Here is a 20,312-nt window from a genome sequence, read left to right as displayed (position 1 = left end):
AAGTGTTCGAGTGTCGCAAATTTATTCACCAACCAAACAAAATAAAAATCAAAATGGCACAGCATATATTGTAAATAAACCAGAACAACTGTATGTGTAACAGAAAGACAAAGCAGCGGCACATTAAACCCACGCTAGCTGAATACAAAATAATGAATGTCTATTGCATAGTAAATAAACTGAAAACGGCTTCCAAGTGAGACAAGAGGATGGAGGAGGTCACCACGAAGGTGCTTCCGAGCTTACTGCGGACCTGTGACTGGGAAGCTGAGAAGGGGTGCGAGAGGGGATGAGCTGATGAGCGGGGGACCACTGCCACTTGGTATTTGCCATATCCGGTACTGAGCAGGAAGGGCTATTCCTCCCTCCAGGGTTGACCTGGGGTCTGCTCTGTGCACGAATCGCTTCAACCACAGAACTGACTCAATTTCAGGAGAAACTGGGAGCTTAAACTCACATGTAGCTGAGCATTTCTATGCACAATGATGCCGGTCTTCTTCATTTTTTTCAAGTTAAAAAAAAAAAAAGGTGTGTGGGGGCTGGGGGGCTTCTTGGGTTATTAAAACCACCAAAGATATGGACTGCCCAAGTGATCTGGTACGGCAGAAAGAAGTCCGATTAGACCTGGGCCATTAAAAAATACTGTTCTCCAGAATGAAATCACGAAGGTTCATTTTTGTGAAGAAGTTTGCTAGGGATACTACTATCTTCAATGTAGTAAGAAAAAATCCAACATACCCCTCCTTCTCTGAATAAAATAAAGTTCTATGTTTGTCTGTAAACTGATGTTCAGATCACACATAATTTTTATCTCAGAACCTTGTGGGCTACCATTAAATATCACAATAACCAAAAGTACTCAATAATGATTTTAAAAGAATGATGTTTTAAAACTTGTCAGACATTAGAAAAGGTATCAAACTTTTTCACAGTATCAGATTTGGCAAATTTCTATCAAGGTAATGTGGCAAAAATCATATAATTCAAACCATCAACTCATTTGTCTCCCCTCAAATCTTTCACATACTGGGCGGGCGACTGAGTAACATGCATTAACTTGTATTCTGAGGGAGGAGCTGATCTTACAAGACACTTGACTAAATGACCATGAAGGAAAATAAGGCACTTTCTTTTCTTTAGACTTATTCCAATACTTAAAAAATAAAAAAGAAAGACAAAAAGGCTCTTTTGGTCTTTTGTTTCTTGACAACCACCAGAAAAAATCATTTAATGAAATAAAGGGTTTCTTTGTTCTTTTTCTTTTTTTTTTTTATAACACTTGAAAGTATAAAATGCTACATTTCCAAAAATATATATATTTTTTTCTGCACCAGCACCCTTGTATAGTAAAAGTATCTACTTTTTGTTCATTTGTTTCAATGCACTACACTTTATCTACAATTTCATTACATGTATACAGCAAATAGGCAAGCATGGCTTTTACATCCTTAATGATTTTTTTTCTATACAGGGAGGTTTAAAAAAAATATTTGAACAGTTTGCCCAGTAATGTGACACATAATGCATGTACCTTGTTCTCGTATAGTTTTTAAAGGAGGTTGTAAAATAAAGGTTCAGTAATTTTAACTCAGATATTTATCTTTTTAAAAATAGTGTTGCAGTTTTGCTCTTTGCATTACTTCTCAAAATTCCTTGTCAAGTTTTTTCTCTCATGGCACACTTCTAATACTTCAAATTTTGGCAGGCAATATAAAAAAGGCTGCAACTTCTGCCCTTTGAGGGCACTGTAGTGACTAAACAGCATATCAAATTTTGAATACTTTTTGAAATCACTTCACCAATGACATCCCTGACCAAAGGTTCATGCATGATGCATCATCACACAGTACATTCAGAGAGCTGTGACTCGCTATGAGAAGAAGGTTCCTAGAAGTCTCTCACAGTAACTGCCTCTGTCACTGAGTAGTTAAGGGCCATCTGTCTCCCCTTCTGAAGTGAGGCCTTCTTACCGTTCGCTGAGGGTAGGGCATGAGAAGATGATCAGTGCTGTGGGATGAATTGGGCCTTATTGCTTTACTACTATTCAGTGCAGGTTCTAGAACCACTTTCACCCAAACAGAAAGAAAAACCGAAAGCTGAACTGGAGGACAACAATTTCTTTGTCTTTTGTTTGGTTAGATGGTAAGACGAACGGACAAGTGCCTCAGCTCGCTGCACTGACGACAGGCAAGCAAAGGCGATTACCAGTTAACTGATCAGCAGGCAGGCATGGTCAGGTCATCATTGGGTGAAGAGTTCAGAGGTCAGAAGGTCATAGGTTAGTTGCCGGTGGCGGCTGGGTGGTTAGAAACAAAAAAAAAAACAAAAAAACAAAAAAAAAACAAAAAAAAAAAAAGAAAAGAAAAGATAGAGAAGAGATTAGTTTCAGCTAGTGACGGCTTAATGACAACATGAAAAACTAATCACAACTAATAAAAAAAAAAGCATGTTTAATTCTGACAAACTGACTGACACCATCTACAGAATACAATAAAAATCATGACAGTTTCATATCATGATTTGAACAAATGAAGGAGAGCCCAATCCCACAAAAAAAACCCCAAAAAACAAAAAAACTGGTTAACAAGAAAAAATAGAAATAAATACAACTAACAACTAATAGTTAGTAGCAGTCAATGAAGGAAACTGGAGAACAACAACAATGAATAGGTTTGATATACAGAATTCTGAAACAGTCAGTGCAGTTATCAGTATCTGACTGCTATTAAGCATTAGTACTCTCTCAGATGCAAGCATTAAAGCAACTATTAATGAATGGATGTGATTATTAATAACTGATGATTAACAGAAATGAGTCTAAAGAAATTTAAATTTCTGTGAACAATTTGGTTCAACATAAACTCTGGGCCAAACAAGGTTTCTTTTGTTCAATAAATGTTTATTGCTTTTTCAATTATTCTATTTACAAACAACATGGAATTTCTTGGCCTTATGATACAAAGCAATACTAAACTGTAGTCTAGCAGTGTAGGCAACATCATGGGAACCAAAAAAAGGCCAGGCCTTTTGCGCTAGCCAACACTTTCTAGTTGAAAATACTATTTTACACATATAGAACACTTATAAAATGCACTTGCATGTAAACACTGTAAAATCCTGCCATTTAAAATTCTATACTCAAAAAGCTCTAAGTACATCAAAAAATAGAAGAAATTTCTAACTGATACCAATAAGGCATTTTAAAACTACAAACAGCTTTCTTTATTCAATTTCAAAGCTAATACTCTGCAAATACAATAAAATCTGACATTTCATATACATTCCTGCTTTATATTTTATATTTTAAAAGAAGCCACCTGTAAATACTATTTTCTTTTGCAAAACAACAAACAGAACAAAAAAAATTAAAAAATTACAGTAAAACATAAAGTAGTTCTCAAGTGGAAAGTTATCATCCCCAGTGTCCTCGAGTTGTTCCTTCCTTATAAATCAACCTTTGTCACATTCTGCTTCACCAAACTTGGTCCACTTAACAGTAGTATGATTTTTAAGACTCATTCAACAGCTTAATTATTTCTACTATATTCTGAGGTTTGAGAGAATTTTCTGTACTGTTGCCACTGTGACTAAGGCAGAGGAGATGTGAATGAAAAAAATATTCAGTGCAAAGGTAGGTTCCATGCCACTTCATAAATCATAACCCAGTAGGTATAATGTTCACAGAGTTATTTGAAATGATCTATATAATGGACTGGTTTACTTTCATATAACAAAAATGCTTTCTAGAGTCTATCATTTAGGATAGTTTATAAATACTACAAAAATACTGTATCTTCAATGAGACCAAATCTTCCCTGAATTTCTTAAAAATAAGTGGAATTTAATTTAAAATAAAAACTGCTACTCCAAAATTAAAGAAAATAAATATTTCACACGATGTAGTCATACCACTTCATAGGAAGTACTCCCAAAATACAGAATCTTAAAGCATTTTTGATATTACTTTAAATTTTGATTAAAATTGCATTTGCATTAAGTTTCTTATACAAATTATATAAATGATGATTTTTATAAAATCACCACTCAGAAAAACTCTGATTATTTTGTGTGTGTGTGTGTGTGTATGTGTGGAATATATAAACAAAGCAAATTACCACTCATATAAATATACCAGTACACCTAGATAGAATACATCCTCTGCCAAGTCCTGGCCTCCTACAGTACACACAGGTGTATCAGCTGTGCAAAATCACTTATGGTTCATTACAACTAAAAAGTCAGTTGGTCTTTTACAGGCTTTAAATTCAATTTAGAAATATGTGTAGAAGTGGGCTTATTTTTAGTAAAGAGCTAGATATATCTGTCAACCATGCAGTACTCTAAACACTTATATAAAATTACATGGTTATATGTCCAAGGGTTGAGTTTTCTTGCATTAAATGAATGCTTATATTATTCTTCCCTTCAAAAATTAAAAAAAAAAAAACAAAACCTCAAAAATAGAGAAAACAGTAGTATCATAAATAATTTAAATGAAGGACTTCGGACATCTCCCTTAGACCCAATGAGTGCATACAGTGATAGTAACAGCAGTATACAAGTATTCTGTTATTTAGAGAAAATAAAAAAGGTAGCATTTCGGTTTGCTGACATTGCATTTTGGATAAAATGACAAGACTAATCAAAAACACATATAACTACAAAAGAGCCACGCATGGAATGTGTTGTCATTTCCAAATACTATAAAATCTTCCTAGTATTTTCAACTATCTCAAGGCACTGCATTGAATAACCAATAATTACTGTGTTAAAACAAAATTAAGAGAAATCTCCTAAAAGGGGCAGGAAGGGAAAGATTAATAAAATAAAAACTACTTTAAAATACTCTTTCAAACTATTTCAGACATTAACAGTATGAAAAAAAAAAAAAAGCTTCAAATTATTCATGGAATTATCCGGTTTCCTTAAATCCAAAGTAGCTTAAAAAAAACTTTCTTCCTTCACTAGGAGGCTTGCTCTGCAAGAAGGTGGTGCATACACTTGTACATGACACACCTACAGGGTGTATTATTGTCACAGATCATCACTGAGCTCGGGGCCTAATTATACTGTTCACTGAATAATCACAAGTAATGTATGTACTAGTTAGAAGTCTTCAATTCAAGACTCTTTAATTATGTATGATGCTAAATAAATATCATCCATATCTTTGGAAAGTATTTTATTCTGATGTGGACAACAGCTGTGTCCAGTATTTATCATCAGGAATCAGAAGAACCATGTGAAGTAATAGGTTGTTCATAAGTTCAGAGATGATGTAGTACAGGAGTGTAAATTCCATCACTTTTCCCACTAATTATTAGAGAGTCTGATCAACTTAATTAGTAATAAATGTGCCATAACAGAAGCTTGAGAAAAATCTTTTTCTACCTTGCTTCAGATTCTTATCCTGTAATGACTAACTTAGAAAACAATTCAATGTCAATAAACCGAAAATATTACTCCTCAAAAACATAAATAATTTATAAAAGGGTCCAAGGGCATTTACAGGACACAAATTACAAATGCTGAAAAGGAGAAAAATGAAGACTTATTTCCCAGTCACAGGTTAGTCAAAAAAGCATATTCAAAGCTGGATTCATGTCTCCATAGAACTTTAAGAGATAGTTTACCTTCAGATAATATATTTTAGCAGCAAATGACAAAATCAAAGGATCCATTTTGGCAGGATAATATAAGAATAAAAGGGAAGTGATTTTCTCATTTATTAAAAAACAAAAACAAAAACAAAAAAAAAAACCACCAACTGCATCAAAATTATCTTCACAGTCCTTACTTTGTTGATTTCAGCTAAGTGCCTGACATGTATGACCTCATGTTCACACAGTGGCTCAAATATCTTATGAAAGAGGAAAATGGAAACTAAATCTTCAGTTTTCTCCGCAAGGACACAGGAGGCATATATTCCTTTACTTCTCTCATTAAAGCACCATCCGCTCAGTTCTTTTTGCAAAACCAACCCAAAATTTCAGAACAATTAAAAGGTAAATTTTAGCAAAAATTATGACTGAAAAATAATTAAGGTGACATCAAAATTTAATAGCTCCCCAAATGGACTAATTTATGTTTTAGTAGGAATATATCACAGTACATACTAATATAGGATTTAATAAGTTAAAATAGGAAGGGAGCAAAAAAAAGAAAAAAAAAGAAAGAAAAGAACAAAGAAAAGAAAAGAAAGAAAAAAAATCCCAACCCTTAAATCTGTCAATTATGACAAATCAATTTAGAAAAAGAAATGGTGTGCAGGTAAGCAGTTATATTTTTCCATCAGGTGTGGTGTTGCAAATATTATGGACACCCAACGCATTTCTTATAAACAAGAACTGCAGAACTAAACTAACCTCGGTCTGCGGTCACAATCCTTTGGTAAGGATGGACACGCATATCGTGCCTTCGAACTTTAGTAGCCACCGCACCTAGTTAAATTGCAATTACCAAGACAAAGTTAGAAAACATTCACAAGGGAAAAAAAACAAACATTAACAGCAGGTTTATCAAAATGGATTTCAAATATTCATTTACTACAAAAGTTTCATTTTAAGAAACACGTTAAGGCACAGTAGTTTTAAAATTAACCATAGCATGTTGTGTATATATGTGTCTATTAATATTGCATTCATTTCAAATCTCTTGGCCTTAACCTATTTTATCCATTCATTCACAATCCCAAGTTACAGTATTTCATCAACTCTATTAGATCCAAACATATTTAAGCTTTACTATTCACATATTCACTGAAGTGCCTTTCTTGCAGCAGGACCACTTAAATAATGCCATGTTTAATACTGACAATTATCTGCTAACCTTAAGACCACTTCCAGAGTTTATCACTTAAAAAGGTTTAAAAGCAATTCTTAAAGCCTACAGATTGTGGTTTTAAACTTTGAGTCAATAAGTATGAACTGCAATGAATTAGGTGATTAGTAAAGCAAACAGTATAGTACACTTAGCAGTCAGTATACTACTATACACTCCTTTATAAATTACCGTTACTTTGTAAGATTACAGACTAAACCAAATTATTAACATACTTTTACTTTCTATCAGTGTGCAAAAAGTGCAAGTAAGTCACTGACTGCTAGGCTAAGCTCCCCCCCCAACCCCCCCACGGAGGCTGCTGAGACTAAGCATTTGTTAAATTCAGATCTGATGAGGGTTCAGTTAAGACCGTTCTTGAATTCTTAGCCTTTCGTTGGGAAAGCCATACCTAAAGATAAAAGGAAGGGAATTAAAAATTAGTCATCAATGAAGATTTGATGCTAATACCAATCTCCTCACTACCACCAACACACATGTCTGCATCTGTTTTGAAGGGCACTGCTTATTTTAAAATAATATGATGTGAGGCTTGATATATCATGCATGTTATCTGTGTGCAAATTTATTATAACTTAGCGATCTGAAATAATTTTCTCAGTTCTCCAAGTGCTCAATGTCATGTTTTACTGCTTAGGTGGCAAAGCGAGAAATAGGACTGGTCATTTTGGTCATTTAGTTTATGCCAATTAGGTATCTGTACATTGTGCTTTTGTCAGTTTAATAATTAAGTATTATAAATAAAAACTTCCCAACATAAGAAAAAACACAGTGCTTAAAATGAGAAACTGCAGTGCCTCTTGCTGTTTCTAAGCAGTAAACTGGTCCATCACCCCTTTTTCATTTTAGATAAACTAATCTTAGACAAGTATAATTCCACGAGGCAAAATCAGCGAGATCTTGCAGTGAGAGTGCTGGACAGCAGCTGGTGGCTAGAGCGCCAGCCCTGCAGGAAGCAACAAACTCCTCGAACAGACGCTGTGCGTGCAGCAGAGAGGAGCTCTGGGGAGAGGAGCAGGCATGGGGCCACAGGACAGAGCGTTAACAGAAAGGAAAACGTAAACAGGTTACATGTTACATGTTATTTTAAAAATGCTTCGAGAAATGTGCAACAGAAACAAGCCTCTCATAAACAATTCTATAGTATAATTCTGACCTGTGATACTTTATACAATGATTTAGAGATAAACGGAACACATGTACAATAAAACCTATTTGCTCATGAAACAAAAGGCACCTGAGTGCGTGCACACACACAGATAACATACAGAGCATTGTGGCTTTCTTTAATTGAACAACGAATTTTCAAGTTTGAATCTTAGTGTCCGGGTTCATTAAAGACTTCCAAATTTTTATAAATCAGTATTAATGCTGGAAAAAAAACCTTAAAAGATCAAAGTCCTAAGAGTCAACAGCATGCATGCAGCACCAAGGTCATATACAATTCAAGGAAAAAAAGTATTCAAATTCTGTCTGGTAAAACAAAGGGGCAGCACGGAAACAGTTTGTCCCACATTGACTGGTCGTGTTATAACAGCTGCTGTATCCTAGTCCTTCATCCAGCAAGTCAATGGGCTGAAATATCAGGCATGACTGGCATTTCAATCCACTCTATAAAAAAAAGGCATCAGTAATGTCTCTTTCAAGCACACCACTTTTTGTTCATGTAAAACCAAGCTTTCATAGTATGATCTTAACTTTTGCCTCAAATGTGATTCTATAACAATGACTTGGTATTTACTTATCGATTCCATACTGTACTACTGAAACCAGAGGAGTTTCTCTTATGACTGAGATTAACTAGAACTTGAAAAGAGAAAAACTGGGAAACCTGAAGAATCCAATTAATTTACCAGGTCTCTTTCATATTTTAAGTGATCACAAATATTAGAAAACACACAGACAGTAACAGCCGTTTTAAAAAAGATCTCAAAATATTCCCACACAGAAACTTAAAATTTAGCTGACAATTAAGTACCTCCCTAAGACGAAAGGAATCTAACTACAGGCAGTGCAGCTAACGGAGGGAGACAGGCCAAACTCAGAATGACCTCAGTAATGGCACCGGTAAAAAGTATTTTCTGCTTAAAATGTTTATAACTGATTTACCCAAAGTGAATTGGAGTTATCAAAGAGAATCCAAGCAAATTTAAGGAGCAATTCCTTAAAAGGGGAGCCATTAAGAGAGGCCGAAATAAAACAAACTTTAGGCTTCTGTCTTCCTAATGGAAACTTGTCTTGCCTCTCTAAAGCTAATGCAATCATTTCAAAGTCTGAGGCACAGAAGTTATGAAGAAAAATACTGCCAGCCACACAGGGAGAACAACTTACCTAATACACCACTAGGTTCAATAGGATACTCAAGAATTGATGTAGCTGGTGCCAACGTGTAGGGGTACTCATAGGGTGTGTAGATCAAACCAGCTTCGGGCCCCGGAGGAACTATTGCAGCAGTCGGGTGAGGAGTTCCGTTTGGCATGACAGCGGTCTGTATTTGTCTGATCAAAGGCATTATGGTAGGGCCAGCTGGCGTAGGAGTGCGCAGGGCAGCTGGTGGGAGAACAGGCGCAGGCCCAGTGATAATCCTTGGGGCAGCCTGGGCTGTTGCTGCAAGAGAAAAGGCAAGGGCTGCTACAGTAAGCAAAGAAATGTAGGAGGAAGTGTAGAGACAGCAGTATAACATATGGAAAATGAGAGGGAAGTAGGAAAAAGAAAGGAAAAGCAGGAAAGAAGAAAAATAAAAGGAAATCATTAGTACATGCGCTGATCACACAAAATGCCAAAGCACACTGATCAAATGCAAACAGCTTCCCCTTTCCCAGTGTGATTAAGAATACATGTGCAAAAATTAACAAGCCACTGTAAAAAATTAAAAAAAACAAAAACAAAAAATAAAAAACAAACAAAAAAAGGATGAGACCATTAAAACAGGTTATATTTAGTTCATATATTTGATATATCTATTTTTTAAGATCTCATGAGACTAAAGATACATGCAGAAGCACATGAAAACACTTGCATTAAAAGATGTTAAAAATTTTTTGGAATTGGAGTCCACAGAAATACAGTTTTGGCTAATTTCTAAAAGGATAGCTTAAGTTTCAAATTAAGAAAAGAGTAACTTTTATGTATTAACCGACTAACTACTAGTTTTATATATATTTCCTGCATCTGTAATGAACTTCATAGAAAAATATTAAAAAATGTCCCACTCCTAAATATAAGACTGTTAATGATCTACTCCATTTTGTAAAGCAACCACTTCTGAATCCACTCAAGTGCCTCTACTTTGGAAAGTTGGCTAGGACTTTAAAATTCTACTTCTTTAAAAAAAGAAAAAGCTAGTAATTTAAGTAGAAGATTATGTTCATTGAAAGACTTGTGAAGCTTTAATTCCCTCACAATGTAAAACAGCAATCTTCTTCAAGTTTATGAAAGCATCCAGAGATATATCTAAAGGAAAACTGGGATTAAAAATAATATCACCTACTGCTCTCTGTGAACTCATTCACATTTGAAATCAACAGAAAAAAAAACTGGAGGGGAACATTAGCAAGCAAGGTGAAAGGACAGAATATGACAGAAGGGTCGCTGCTTTCAGATACATTCCAAATTAAATTTGCTTAAAAAAAAAATTAAAATTTTTTTTTTGTCTTTTGTATAAATATAACAGAGTAAGCGAGAAGCCTTAAATCTGTAGTTAACAGAATAGGAAATTTCCTGAAACTCTTGAATTTAGAAGTTGAAATTTCACCAGAACAATAAAGTTTATAAACCCAAAACTTAGTTAGACATGCTGACACAGAATAAAGGAGAATGTCCCCAATTCATGAAAACAGTAAAAATGGGACTGTTAGTCCTGTATCAAGTGACCATTATTTCGAATCTCCACTTTCTCACTGATCGTGTGTTGTGTTGCCAAAAGGAGACAGGTCTGTGGACCCAGCAGCTGCTACGGCTATAACCATGGACCTCAGCCTCAGGCTTACGTGATTTAATGTTGGCGTCTCTGTAGGTGCCGTTCAGAATCGCAAGCTCCATGAGCTGCATCTTCTTCAGGCTGTCTTCTCCCTCTGCCTGTGCGTGGAAACACGAGAGCAGTAAGCACTTAAGATGGGCCGCGTCCCTCACAGCCGTATTTACTCACAGACCTTACAATAAGGAATATGTGACTACAGCCACTGGCTTCACTCAAAGGAGGGGGGGACCACAGAACCAAAAGGTGCTGACATACTGATACCCAAAATACCCTCAACCGCCCCTAGCTACAGTCCCGTGTGGACATTTTTTATGTAAACTACACTGATTTATTAAAGTTCCCCCAAAGCTTAGCTAAATGGAGTAAATGTTAGTCAAGATTAAATGTAGTGTATTTATTCTCTTAACCATCATTTTGTAGCACATTCAGAAACTCAATGTGCTCATTAAAGGGGGGGGGGAACCACCAACAATGCACCAAAAAACCACGCAACCCCCTCCCCAGCCCCCACCAAACTGGGATTTTAAACATGTAATATATGACGGTCGTATTCACATATGAGAATTCTGTTTAATTTTCCAAAAAGGAAACTTTAATAAAATCACAATCATAAGAATTTCTAAAATTTGAATATATATTCTGCTCTCTTATGCCAACATTCCTGTCTCCTCTCAATTAGTAAATACTATCATTCTAAAGCAAATCTATCTTTAGGGCCACCGTACGATACACTGTCTAACCCCTGAGACATTTAAAAGTAAAAGCTCTTAACAACTATGTGACAGTGACAGGCTTTAAATACCAGGATTGTCTCTGACCATCAAAATGTTTGGCCATCCCATTTACCTTGGACTTGCCCCACCCTTTCTGTCAATTGTCATCACCCCTGTTCTGGTCATTACTGGTGTATTACCAAAACTACCACAGTATTATGTTAATGGTATCTCTTCTCCAATCAATCTATATATAAGGGTAAGATTAACTGCACAAAACACAACTTTTCTTCTTAATGTTCCTTAACATTTTTATGTCTTAAACCCTTCTTAGTTTCTTGCTATCTAAAAATATAAACCATTTAAGCTATCTGTGGATCTGGGCCCAAATTATCTTCTCAAGGTAAAGCAATTAGTTTTCCACTATTTTTTACACCTTTCTTCTACCATAAATCAAATCAAATCACTCCCTGTTACGCATCTCTGTGCATATTTCTATTTCCCCTATCTTGAATGCTCCTCTGCACTCCACTCTACCCTCCTTCTAAATCCTACCTAATCTCTGCAAACTCCCAACCTAAATGTCACCTTCTCAAAGGGCCCTCCTTAGATTATACTGTTTCTACCTTAATTTATAGTTTCATGTACATCACCACCACCAAAGTAAGTTCCTTGAGAATAGAGCCTATTTCTTATTTATCACTGCCTATATTCCCATTCACCCTGTCCCACCAGTTATTTTTGCTAGTATTTCTAAATGATTGGTACGAAAAATCTTTTTATTTCCAAATCTCAAATGTCTAAATCCTATAGGGTAAGCATTAGCTACAGCAAAAGAAAGCAGTAGATGAAGGTCAATTTACTAAGGTTCATTCCTGAAGACGGTGCTAGAAGACAGTGGAACTATGTACTACTCTCATGTATTATGCGGTATCTAATCCTCGGTACTTAATATTTAAAAACAAAGTAACCCAATGACACTTTTTTCTGACCTGATTCAGAAAGGAGCAGGACCAGATGACAAGCTTCTCTGTCCTCCCTACCTACTGCAACTGTTAATGATACACAAAACTCTGTCCTTGGCACTACAGCAGCAAAAAGGGTACTATTATTTATAGTAAACAGAACTGCTAAATTAGCTTTTAACAAACCACAAAGAATTAAAAAGATGAATGAAAACATCACAAAGATAAAGTTTAAGGTGTCACTGCCAACTTTTCAAAAACCTACTTTGTAGGAAAAAACAGAGGAGACTTGAACGCTTGTGGAATTACTATTCCTTGACCCCTATGAACTTGTACAATGATGATAGAGAAAAAATTAACAGGATTTCTTTGAAAGCCATAGCAATTACTTGTTAATGGTAAGAAAAGCATCAGCAAAAGGGACAAATTAACAATCCATTATCTAACCCAAACCCCTTAAACTTGTTCCCTGAAAGCTAGTGATCTTAAAATCTCATCAAATCATTTCAAATTTAAGTCTATACATAGTAACGGAGTATCAGAAACATATAAATTATACTCTACATTAAAAAAAAAAAAGAAAAGCAATAGGTATACCTTCATCACTTTCAACAGTGAAACAATGGCACATGTTTGAAAACGTCATCAAGTAAGAGAAATAAAGATGGAAGAAGTTATGTGACCTATTGTCTCAGAGAGTGCTGCAGAGGGAAGAGGGACTGGAATGCATGTTTTCACCCAACTGTTTTTTTGGGTAACAATTTAACCACACTCATTAGCTGGTGATGCAGTGTTAAAACAGAGGAGAAAGCCAAAGAGAAAGATGATGGAAGACATACATGTGTGCACATCAAGGTTCCTGCATGTATGTATTGACCTTTTACAGGGTGCAGGACACTGAAAAACAGATGTAGGGTCATAGACCTCCCCCTCGCCCACGCAAAAGGAGAGCAGCACAGCTTTCCCTAGGCAGCCGCAATGGACTCTGCCACAATGACCTCACTGGAGGCCACTAAGATTCACGAGTTATGAATTACAGTATGCACACTGATTACATCCCATTACGGCGGGCTACACTAACACCTCCTAGCAGAGCACAAAATTGAGTTCGGAAGCTGGAATTTAAACGTGGTGGTCTCACTCCAGAATTAGCTTCACTCTGGCATCTTCATCACTTCTCCCCACCTCGCCCGCCGTTCTGTACGCACAGAGCATGATGCTGTGCCTCAGGAGTCCACAGAGTTCGTTACAGAATTACTCTAGCAGAGAAGTGGTTAGTTAAACCTTCTTGTCCTGGTTTTGTCAGTGAAACCTGACATCGTATTCCTGCCTGAATGATGCTGAAGGGGTATGCCATCTCTCTTTCCAACAGAACTTCAGATAAGAAAATGTGCTGGTTTCTTAGGTAATTTCTCCTGAGTTTTTCTATAGTCCCAGAGGCTCTAGAGCTTCTGCCACTCAGGCTTCATATCAGGAGTTTATTTGATGCTTCCTCTTCTCTCAAAGATAAAAGCTGATCACACAAGGCATCCTGAAATCATACATCTCAACTCCAGATGTTTCAAAAGGCATTTCTGTAGAACTTGCCCAAGAACAAACACCTCAATAGAGACGGAACGCTGACTTCTCCTTCTGTAACAAAAGAAGCTGTTCTTGAACAACCAAACCTCAGGTTGTAGAAGGGTATTTTATAATGCTGAATCAAAGTGTTCATCTAGAACTTTACAAATTCTTATTTCTCATTTGCTCTGTATTTTAAAATCCGAGACATAATTTATATGCAGTGGAACCCTGAGATCTTAAGTGCAACATTCAGTCAGTTTTGATGGATGCGCATCAAGCCACAGGATGGTTCGATCGACTCAAAGTTCCACTGTGCCTCTTCACAGGTTAAGATCCTCCCCCCACCCTACTCCTGGAAACCCCCAATCTGATTTTGTCACGAGTTTAGTTTTCCTATTCTAGGATTTCATATAATGGAATCACAGAGTACACACACTTCGTGTGCCCCAGCTTCTTTCACTCAGCATTATTCATGAAACTCTTCCGCATGCTGCACGTGTCAGTGGCATACTTGTTTGGACAGCTGAGGTGTACTTCATTTATTTATCCACTCTTCTTCTATGGCCATTGGAATGTTTTTGGATATTGTGATAAAAGCCACTGTGAAAATTCTCATATAAGGTATTTTTGTGAATGTAGTTTTTCCGCTCCATTTTCTGAACACACACCTAGACGTGGAATTACTGGGTCATAGGATAAATGAATACTTCTCTCACATTTTCTATATGAAAAGCATTATGTAGAGGTTACTGAAACATCAGGAATAATGTGCCTTTGAAATGCAGAAGTTTAAAAAATATAACAAACACCTGCTAACTCTTCTACAGGTCCACTGTCCCATATCTAAAACCTGTGGCATCCTAAGTATTTTGAGAATTTTTCAGATATGTATAAAGATATTATACCAAGGATTACATAACATCCCCATTGGGTCTGGAGGAGTCCTGCAATAATCCAAGCTGTGACAAACATAAAAATAATACACTAAGTAGGATAAAGACAGATTATTTTTCTTTTCTGAACTTCTTGGGGGTTTACAATTATGGAAGACAGATTATGAATCTGTATAAATAATCTATGCATAATTATCTATCATACTCTATAGTCTATTATAATAATAATATAATAACTTACCGCTACATTACCGGCTATATTTAACACCTATGTTAAAGTGACAGAAATAGGTCATGGTTAATACTAGACTGAGAATGCAGAGGTCTTAGCATTTTAAAGTAGAACAACTTATACGCTGCTCTATGTTATTAAAGCTAGATATCAGATTTTCATCATCTAAACATTTATACTTTATAACACTTCTGTGGCACTGGTACTGTGTTATCCCTGAGGCCTAGACAGGTTAGGCAGCTTATCTAATGTCGCATATGGTCACACTGTCAAACTGCCTTCTAACCCAGCATACTCAATCTAAACTCCTTATCATACCCTCTCCTCGGTGCAGTGCCTTTAAGTGGAATTATCCTTTGGATTCATCGAAGACCTCAAGTAACAAATTAAGAAAACCATGTTTATTTGGCAGCTTTTAAATTTAAAAAGTACACATTAAAACAAACTCCACTACAATAATGTAATTAATTACAAAAGAGAAGTGAAGCAAGTATATGAATATTTCCAAATCATTAAAACGTGATTAGTAAAATAACTTTCCTATAAGAAAAGTCTAAACTCTCCAGCTTAGCAATCAAGGCACTTAACATCTGTCTATAAGCAGCCTCATTTGCAAATATTTTGCTTTAGCTAAAATCGTCTTCCCACTATTCCTAGAAGCCTGCTTGTGCTTTTTTGCCCCCAACGAAGACAAGATCCTATCCAGAAGCATCCTCTGCATACTTCTTTTGATAGCCCAGAAGACTGTTCCCTCCAGAGTGTATTTTTTCCTAATCACACCCACACATATGGGTATCATTTTCCTAAATCTATGTTGCTCCTTTTGGGATACTCAATCCTATATAGCCATGTACTATCTCATTTTTTCTGTTTTTCATGTAGCTTTCAGGAAATTTCTCATGTGACTTATAACCATAAATTAACCATTAACCAATTAAAACAGTCTTCTTATAGCTCCCAATGCCTTGCAAACGTGAACTTGCTCATTGACATTAAAAAATTTGATTCTTTTCTATAAATTTAAAATAATGAGTGGTGAGACGCCTGGGTGGCTCAGTTGGTTGAGCATCTGCATCTGCCTTTGGCTCAGGTCATAATTCCCAGGTCCTGGGATGGAGCCCCACACTGAGCTCAGTGGGAAGTCAGCTTCTCCCTCTTCCTCTGCCCCTCCTCCTGCTTGTGCTCTCTCTGTCTCTCTCTCAATAAAATCTTAAGAAGAACATACATGAGTAGAAACAGTTTTCTAAGCATAAAAGAAAAAGTACATGACTAATTCACTTAGCTGAACAAGAAATTAGTAAGAAAAAGAGAAAATGGAGAGTGACAAAAGTTTAAAAAAATTTTCATACCAATCATTACTTGTATCTGGTCTGACAGCTAAAGAAAATTTGACAAAGAACATAACTGACTTAAAGCTAAATAGAGGATTTTATACAGGAGAGAAACAGAACAGAATCTGTCTTTAAAGGCATATTCTGTTATTTTGTGAATGGATTGTTTGGAGCTTGAGTACGTTTAGACAGAGACCAGTAATGAGGAGCTTGACTTCAGCCCCAGTGACAGAAAATGTACTGGACTGGCGTGGAAGTAGTAACAGATGGAAAAAAATAACTCAAAAGGACTTGATAGCTAGTTGGATGTAACAAGCGAGAGAAAGGAGACATTAAAGAATAATGTTCAAGTTTATGGATTAAGCAATCAAGTAGATGGTGGCTCCATTTAATAAAGGGAAAGGCTGAGGGAAACGGAATTAAGAGTTCTGTTTGGAAATATGAAGTTTGAAAATGCTAATACCTTGGCTTTTTAAATAGCCAAGTGGAGATGTGAGGTACAGAGCTTAATGTAAATCCATGACTATTTACTCAAACTCATCCCGTAACGCTAGTAGAAAAATTAACCTCCCACCCTATTTTATAATATTTTTCTCCTAGATTATGCAGATTATTAAGTTTCAAACTGACCAGCTCTATACTTTTAACAGTGGGTTTAGGACTCTTGATAGTACTCTCTCTTCTTTTGCAAGCTGGTTCTGGTAGGCTCTCACAAGCGAGATGCACAGTAGAGGGCATTTAAGCAAGATGGAAGAACCATGGAGGGGAGAAGGGATGCTCCTTCCCGTGCCAGATGTTCTCAGGCTCCACACTTCCTTCCCAGCACTTCTAGAACAAGCTTTCTCCTGTCACCCATGAGGAACAGCACCAGCCAACCAGTTTATCTACTCCTCCGAGCTACTGTGTTTCCCGTATCAGCCAAGTTCCACCTCTGCACAGAACTTTCTCACAGCGCCTAAGGTCGAACAACAGTACCAATCTCTCTTTTCTCTCCCAGCCCTGGGGTAAGAGCTGCTGCCTATAGTTGCTCAATCTGTACTACACCCTGCTCCTCTTGTAGTTTTCAGCACATGCTTAACCAATTAATTCATTAATTCTCTCCACTGGAAAACCTAGTTTGGCTTTCGTTTTCCTGATACAAGGAAGTGGCTCCCCATTACTACTACTTCATAGAGCCTGAACTTCCCAGACTGGCCTTTGTGACCACACCAATTTGTTTTAAGTCACCAACTTCATTTTGTGTCAAAAATTGATGTGGACTCCATGATGATCTATTATTTCTTCAGATTTAAAAGTTGCTTGATTCCACCTTCCTTTCTTTTCCCAATCTTCAATGTTTAGTTAAGAGATGACTAATGAGCCCCTACTATGATGCAGATACTGTGCTAAGTCCAACACAAAAAGAATGATGTTCACCAACTGAAGAGCACGAGAGAAATTCCCAGAACCGTACAGAAACCCAACACTGCAAACATGTATCAGAACTCCATGCTTAGGTGGAGAGGCAAAGGAACATCAGCACCATTGCTTCACCTCGGCAATACAGACTGATTACTAAAAGGTAATGTGTAAGCCCCCGCTTCCAATGATATGCGAAGACGATCTTACGGCTTTGTTGAAAAATTCGTAGGTCAAAATGTTACAGACACAGTAAGGGGAGAAAAATCTTGGCGTATCTTACACTATTTGCCATTACATTCATTATCCCACAAACTTCCACTTAATCATAATACCTGGTTTAGCAGCAACGACTTACCAAAAATAAAGCAAGATAGAGAGGAAGACGCACGAGGCACTTTCCTTAGCCAGAAAAGCTTGAAATGTTTAAACCACACACACACACACACACACACAAAACACTGCTGCATAAATTTTATTAAACTATATAAAAAAAACTAACTTTTTAAAAATTTTATTTATTTTAGAGAGAAGAGCATGCATGTGCGGGGGGAGGGGCAGAGATAAAGAATCTCAAGCCCACTCCCTGCCCCCGCCCCCCACCACCACACTGAGCACCCTAAGATCATGACCTGAGCCAGACCAAAAGCCAGATGCTCTACCAACTGGGCTCTCCAGGTGCCTCCAATGAATACTTTTTTTTTTTCTTAACTTTGAAGATAATGTGTTCTTTTCTCAACAAGGCATAAACAGATCTATTAAATGCAATAACGATCTCAGAAAAGTTTTATCATAATGAGCATTTATTTCTTCCTATGTGAAACACAGTATGACATAATTTGAGATTTTATTCTTTACGGTAAGCTTAATAGGAATGACAAACTTTTGAAAGATTTATATGATCCATACCTTGGGCTACACACTACACTGGTTTCAGCAAAGCCACAAAATTATCTTATAGGGAAAAAAAGTCCTCTGAAATAGATCATTTTAGGTGAACACTTTCAGACTATGTGGCTGGGGCAATAAAAGGAAGGGCATATGATTACAAACTGTGAGCTTAGGAGAGCCTGACTCTACAGAAGATAAAGAGCAGGTACCTGAAAATGATGATGATCTAAAAATGGACTGGCTGTGGGAGGTATATGGGAAAAGGAGGAAAAAATTTGCAAAGTATACATGCAGTGGCAGCGGTGGTAGGGAGTGAGTAGAACCTTGTAGATGTCGTAACAAATGCCTGGCAAGTTCCAGAAGTAATAACACATTAAACTCACATGGATCCAGATTAAGCAATGAGTCTACAGGAAGGAAAAGTAATTTATTTTCTTTTTAACAAAATACTCACTACATACTAAAGACCAATCACTAGTCTAGGTATATAAAGAACTAGATGTGGCCCTTGTATTTAAGACTGATAGTCTGGTTTGGATAGAAATAGGAAAGGAAAGCAAGTTCAAAAAAGTGAACAGCTGCTATGAAGAAGTTTACACAGGGTGTAGCTGAAGACCAAACAAAAAACTATGGGGAAAGGACCATGAACCATTTCAAGGATCTAAAGATAACTACGAATCTGTCTAAAAAGCATCCAGAGTACAAAGGCAAAATGTTACCTACACTGTTAGTGGGTTAACAGAGAACTAAGCTCACCCCTAAGTATCTATGATAAAACTGTTAGGGATGCCTGGGTGTCTTAGTCAGATAAGCCTCTGCCTTCCGCTCAGGTTATGATCCCAGGGTCCTGGGAAAGAGCATTGGGCTCTTTCCTCAACAGGGAGCCTGCTTCTCTCTCCACCTTGACTGCCACTCTGCCTGCTTGTGTGCTCTCTCTTTCTTCTCTCTCTGACAAATAAATAAAATCTTAAAAAAAAAAAACAAAAAACTGTTAATCATGGTCTTGAAAGATTTCCAGGTAATGCTACTATATATGATGTCAACCTACTACAGGGATTCTTCAAAGTAACCTATAGGCACTAGGACACACGGATGAGATTTCTGAGCCAGCAAGTGCAGTGTAATGACCTCTAAGTTGAGAGTAGAGGCAGAAAGCTGCCCTGTCCTCAGAGCAATGGCAGGTCACTACTGCTAGTTTCACTTATACACAAACAATTTTTGGATCTAGTCATTACAGTGACACTGAGGCCATTAATTTTGGTTGCTTCACACCTTAACTTTTGTTCTTTACTGTTCTGTAAGATATCTAAAGGGCTATCTTCCCTGTAAACAGCTGACTAAAACTTTGGACCTCAACATAAGGCCAAGGGAGACAAAGCAGGGAAGGAAAAAAGGAAGGGAATTTCTTCAAGTATCACCTGGTAGCATTCGACCTCTATGATGTATCATAACTGCAATGAAGACAAATAAGATTTAAGTTTTTGCCCTTTAATTTTTGTTCTGAGAT

The 20,312-nt window shown here is 36.8% G+C and overlaps 1 protein-coding gene across 7 annotated transcripts in view; it reads right to left on the bottom strand.

The window, feature by feature from the left end:
- Positions 1–1,787: 1,787 nt before the first annotated feature.
- The window catches only part of QKI (QKI, KH domain containing RNA binding), a 154,274-nt gene continuing 135,749 nt past the window's right edge, over positions 1,788–20,312 (bottom strand). Inside the window, exons 5-8 of one of the 7 annotated variants that reach the window (XR_004380253.1) lie at positions 10,830–10,917; positions 9,172–9,471; positions 6,366–7,231; positions 1,788–2,296 (exon numbers count right to left, since the gene is read on the bottom strand). Coding sequence is in view for 6 of the 7 variants with exons in the window: in XM_032837176.1 (XP_032693067.1) it covers positions 2,280–2,296; positions 6,366–6,440; positions 9,172–9,471; positions 10,830–10,917 (480 nt within the window). In the remaining variant the exon portion in view is untranslated. Of the gene's footprint in view, positions 2,297–6,365; positions 8,452–9,171; positions 9,472–10,829; positions 10,918–20,312 lie in introns of those variants that run through there. The other 6 variants (XM_032837176.1, XM_032837174.1, XM_032837175.1 and 3 more) reach the window with 6 other exon arrangements.

This window comes from Lontra canadensis, unplaced genomic scaffold (genome assembly GCF_010015895.1).
Source record: "Lontra canadensis isolate GAN:19392208 unplaced genomic scaffold, GSC_riverotter_1.0 scaffold97, whole genome shotgun sequence".
Taxonomy (NCBI): Eukaryota; Metazoa; Chordata; class Mammalia; order Carnivora; family Mustelidae; genus Lontra; species Lontra canadensis.
Note: the sequence above shows the minus strand (reverse complement) of the source record. Positions and strands in the feature narration are given on the sequence as shown.